The sequence below is a fragment of the Egretta garzetta genome, unplaced genomic scaffold, assembly GCF_000687185.1.
Source record: "Egretta garzetta isolate BGI_Z169 unplaced genomic scaffold, ASM68718v1 scaffold85, whole genome shotgun sequence".
NCBI classification, from domain to species: domain Eukaryota; kingdom Metazoa; phylum Chordata; class Aves; order Pelecaniformes; family Ardeidae; genus Egretta; species Egretta garzetta.
Window position 1 is genome coordinate 3,712,152 of NW_009259718.1, and position 4,940 is coordinate 3,717,091.

The following is a 4,940-nucleotide window of genomic DNA, read 5'->3' on the forward strand; positions in this document are numbered from 1 at the left end:
GGTGAGGGGTGGGTGCCAAGAGAAGGGGGCCCACGGGAGTGTGACAGGCGCTGCTGCCTCTTCTCCGCAGCTGAAGAAGCTGGATCAGGCCGTGTCCGCTGCTCACACCTTCTTCGTCGCCAATCCCCAGCACCTCCAAATGCGGGAGGACATAGAGAAATACCGGCGTATGTCAGGGGTGAGGTCGGACAACTTTCGGGACCTGGAGGCCACCCCGCACTGGGTGAGGGTTAGGTGCAGAGCCAGGCGTCAGCAGCTGATATCCCATCCTAGTCTGGGACATGGGTCTGTTCCCACGCAAGAGCCATGGCTTGAGACAGGGCCCTCGTACATAGAATCACGGAATGGCTTAGGCTGGAAGGGACCTATATAGATCACCTAGTCCAACCCCTCTGCCGTGAGCAGGAACATTTTTCGCTAGATCAGATTACTCAAAGCCCTGTCCAACCTGACCTTGACCACGTCCAGTGGTGGGGCATCCACAACTTCTGTGGGCAGTCTGCTCCAGTGTCTCACTATACTTATCGTAAAAAATGTCTTCCTTGTCTGCAATCTAAATCTACCCTCTTTCAGTTTAAAACCACTGCCCCTTGTCCTGTCACTATAGGCCCTGCCTGGTCAAAAGTCTCGCTCAGTCTTTCTTATAAGCCCCCTTTATATTTGAAAGCCTGCAAGAAGGTTTCCCTGTGAAGCCTTCTCTTCAGGGTGAAGACAAACCATTGCAAGTGTGACAGAGATCTTCTGGTGACAGATACAGCAGGCTTGGTGTAGTTGGCTTAAGTCCAGAAGATTTGCTGTCACTGTGTGGTGGGCTGTGCATGATCTGGCAGGCCCCTAGATGTCAGCACCGCCCTGTGAGCAACTTGAAGTCTCAGGGCATCCTTTGGTGTCACCCATGCTGATGAGGGACCTGGATCTGTCCTTCACAGGAAGCATATGAGGCTGGGCTGCAGCACTACAATGCAGATGAGTACCTGCAGGCTGTGGCCAGGCTGGAGGAGTCACTCACAGAGGCGCTGTCTGCACTGGAAGAGTGTCGTGCCCTGTGTGAAGGGCCTTGGGAGGATGAGGACGAGGAGGAGATGCAACCTGGCCTGTATGAAGCCATTGCAGGTAGCGTTAGAGGCACAGAGGGTTTGGTAGGAAGGCCATGCTCCCCACACCGAACATGCCCCATTTCCCAGCACTCCTGTCTGGAAGAAGTGTGAGCTACAGCCTTTCTTGCTCCTCTCTCTTGCAGCCCATTATATTCAGGTTTTGAAGTGCAGACAGCAGTGCGTCCTTGAAATTGCCACAAAGCCAGGGCGGATTTCTGCCACAGAAGATTTCATACCCTCTCATCTTGATTTACTGCAGTTTGCCTACGATCAAGGTGAGCAGAGCTACAACCCAGCGGGTTATGCTGTGGCACCCCTAGACGCCCATTGCCTCTGGAGTTGGAGGGCAGCATGTCATGGGGAGAAGTGGCACACTGACATGAGCTCTACCTCTCTTCTCCCTTCTGCCCCCTGACTCTTCCCAGAACCTCTCTTCTCTTGATCGAGCCTGTGACCACCTTGAGAGTCACCTTATGGTCCACTTCAGTCTCCCTGTGCAGCTTCTGTCAATGTGTGGCTGTTCCCACTTCTTTCTTCCAGCACTGTCCTTGTTCCAACTATCTGCTGTGTATTTTATACCCTCCTTTACAGTACGTGGCTCCAGACCAGGCCCCCACTTCCTATCTAGAACATGCGCTTGCATCTCATCTCAGCAGTGGCGTTCCTTCTGAGTCACTGAACTGATGGCCTGTCATGACGTTGGTCATCCTGTCACCCTGTCACTTTCACAAGTCCCTCAGCTCTTCCGTTGGATACCTCTGCTCCTTCCCACACTGGCCCAATTGTCTCTCATCTCCTCTGTCAGACCACTGGTAAAACTTGTATCCCAAAGAAGCCTCCAGACCCCTCATCAGGTCTGTAGGGTGAGGGAGGTAGGACCGTCTTTCTTGAAGATATGTACTTATTTTTTCTCTGTCTCCTCTGAACAAACTCCCAGTAAGTATTGAAAGTGGTCCTGTTCTTCACCGGGCTCATTCCCTGTATGCCCTGCCCATCGTTGGGTAGAGGCCCAATTAGGCAGGGATTGATGTGTACTTGGTGTAAGGCCTCCTACTGCCAGATCCTGACCGGGGCGTTGGGTGCTGCTGGCCTATGCATATTTGCTGCTAACGTCAAGTCTTTCAGAGACATACCTGTTTGTTCTGCTCTGTCCCTGCCCAAGTTGGGAACCAGGTGCTGGCTGCTGAATGTGCTGCTTCCTACTTGCTCTTCTATCCCACGGATGAGCCAATGTTGGAGAAAATGAAACGGTATCGCACAGAAGTGGGAGAGGACACCGCTGTCACAGCCAGAGAGGTAGTTACAACCCCAGGTCTGTACTTTTTGGCCCTCCCCTGATCTCTACGGCAGGATCACAGTCCAGGAGACAAAAAGCATTTCACTGCAGATGTGTGCCAAGCCCAGGGCTGAAGAAACTGGAGACTGAGTTTACTTACAGTCTCTACCAAGCAGGGTCCCTTCAGGACAGAACCGGGCTTTCATAGTGCACAGCAGTGTGTTTGGGCAGGTTTCTGCCCTGGACAGGGATGGGGTTGTCTTTTGTGGGGTGGTAGTTTGACAGCCTCTTTGCTTCCTTAGAGTATTCAACATTACGTGCGAAGATCTTTGATGGAGAAGGAGTTGATTTATTATGCAGTGGAGCATCTAGGAGGGACTTTTAACGACCCCGTAAGTAATGGTATCATCTTAATCTTCCTGCACTGATTTCACCAAGACAGTTGCCAGAATTCACTTTGGTAGTACATGATCCAGAAAGGATCAGGTGCTGATGAGAAGGACCCCCAAGTCCTTATGAGGTGGATCTTTAAGGCCTTTCTGCTGCTCCAGGACTGAAGTTAGTTTGAAATTGCTGCTGTAACCATATGTATTAGCCCAATCTGGCTGTTCTCTTCACTGGAGAAGCGGGACAAGGAACTGGCTGTTTGACACGATCCAGTGTGGGAGAAGTTTGCTGTGAACTGAACGGTCTGCGTTTGTTCCCACAGGATCTTTGGACTCCAGATGAGCTGATTCCTGAAAACTTAAAGGAGAAACAGAGGTAAGGTCAGCCAAGTCGACTAGTACTGAAATATAAGTGTTGGAAGTGGAAGTAGGGGGTGGGGTTGGACTGGCAGGGGTGGTACAAGAAACAGTAATACTGAGGAATGGGCAAAACAGGAACAGGAAGGGTGTGAAAGGCTACCACAGAGGAGGGTTAGGCATAGCTCTGTGTACTGACAGCTCTGGTCTCTGTTTTTTCCCTTGCTCCCGAGAGAGGATCAGGAGAAGCAAAAGCAGGAAACTCTGGATGTGGAAGAGAGGGAGGAGAGGGGTGAGTAAAAGAGCTTGAAGAAGGAGTTGGATGCAATCACCCAGGCTTAGTCAGGCTGTCAGAAAAGTGCTGTCTTTTCTTCCATTCTCCAACATTTGAATGCTAGCATAGATGCAGACTGACTTGAATGGCTCAGCAAGTCTTCTCACTGTTTCTTTTCTCCCTTTTTGATGCATGTGTAATCTTGCAAAATCTCGCTGTGTACATCTCTGGGATGGGAACTCAAAGAGCACTGTGGCTGGAGAAGCTGAGAGCAGTGGTGCCTGAACACGTGACAAGCCTGTGGACATGCAGATCCCTGTTCAGTATGGCAGGAGTGTCTACGCCAAATCTGGTTCAACTCCACCAGCCCAACTTCGAAAAACATTTTTCTGAAGGGGAGAAGGAGAAGGGAGGGGGAATGGAAACTGGAAGCAGACTATTCAGCTTGGGCAAGTCTTTCCCTGAAAAACACAAGTTCAAATGGTTTGTGACTGAATGCTAGACTGCAGAACAGAGTCCCGTGTTCTTGATGGTCCTCTATTATAAGTGGACAAACAGCCTCTTGCAGGGCTCTGTCCTGGAGTCTTTGCCTGAAGTGACCCCAAGTGGTTCTCTGCTGTGACACATGGGAGAGGAGATCATTCTGGGGGCCTGAGTGCCCATCCTTGGCATTCCTCACCATCCAGAGGTCAGAGGGGGGAAGAAAAAGGCCAAAGATCAAAAGATCAAATCACCAACTAATACTCATTGCTTCTCTTTGGGGCTGAAGAAAGTAGAAAGATTCACTGGAGATAATTCTGGGATAAGATGTGTGATCGAAAGAAGGGTTGATGGAGGTGTTTACCTGCTTCTTTTCTCCAGAGCCTCACCCCAGTAGGCTGGACCTGTTCTGCTGCTGCGATCCACAGTGCACTCAACTTTCCCCAGCTCCCTGCTGCTCTCCCAGCAAGCCCCAAGTTTCTGCTGGCTCCTGAAGCACTCGCTGTAGGCCAGCTTCCCCAGCTGATGCTCTGGTTCCCCTGAAGCATGTGAGGGGTGCAAGTGGCCCAGGTCTGCGAGGAATGGGCGCTTCTGGGAAACTGTACTGTCTTCTCAGAGAATGTATAGTGTCTCTCCACTTCCTTATCCAGGCTGGGGGTTGGTGTCTGAGGGCCTGTTGTCCAAAGCTTGCTCATGCCTATCCATACTTTCTTCTCGACAGGTCCTTTGCCTTTTGAGGGTATTGCTGTCACGATGGATTCCCGTCAGATGAATGGAACCCAGAGGGTTGTGTTCGACAGAGTGCTGACAGAGTCTGAGTGTAAGGACCTTCTCCGGCTGACAAAGGTGAAGCCTGGGTCTTGTAGGAGCTCCTGCATGTTGTACTTTCCTCCTCAGTAGGCAGGGCTGTAGTGTTTCCATGGAGGAGAGATGGCAGCCTAATGTGTGTCATCTGTATCCTTCTATTCCAGGCAGCAGGAGAAGCAGGAGATGGCTACCGGGCAAGACGGTCACCTCACACCCCACATGAGAGATTTGAAGGGTTAACCATTCTGAAAGCCATGCAGGGA

The 4,940-nt window shown here is 51.1% G+C and overlaps 1 protein-coding gene across 1 annotated transcript in view; it reads left to right on the plus strand.

Annotated features, from left to right (window-relative positions):
* P3H3 (prolyl 3-hydroxylase 3) overlaps positions 1-4,940 on the plus strand; it is an 11,584-nt gene that overhangs the window by 1,110 nt on the left and 5,534 nt on the right. The window contains exons 2-10 of the mRNA XM_035894611.1: positions 71-223; positions 930-1,113; positions 1,241-1,372; positions 2,260-2,393; positions 2,676-2,765; positions 3,083-3,135; positions 3,350-3,408; positions 4,592-4,716; positions 4,842-4,935. Of these exons, the coding sequence (XP_035750504.1) occupies positions 71-223; positions 930-1,113; positions 1,241-1,372; positions 2,260-2,393; positions 2,676-2,765; positions 3,083-3,135; positions 3,350-3,408; positions 4,592-4,716; positions 4,842-4,935 (1,024 nt within the window). The remainder of the gene's footprint in view (positions 1-70; positions 224-929; positions 1,114-1,240; positions 1,373-2,259; positions 2,394-2,675; positions 2,766-3,082; positions 3,136-3,349; positions 3,409-4,591; positions 4,717-4,841; positions 4,936-4,940) is intronic.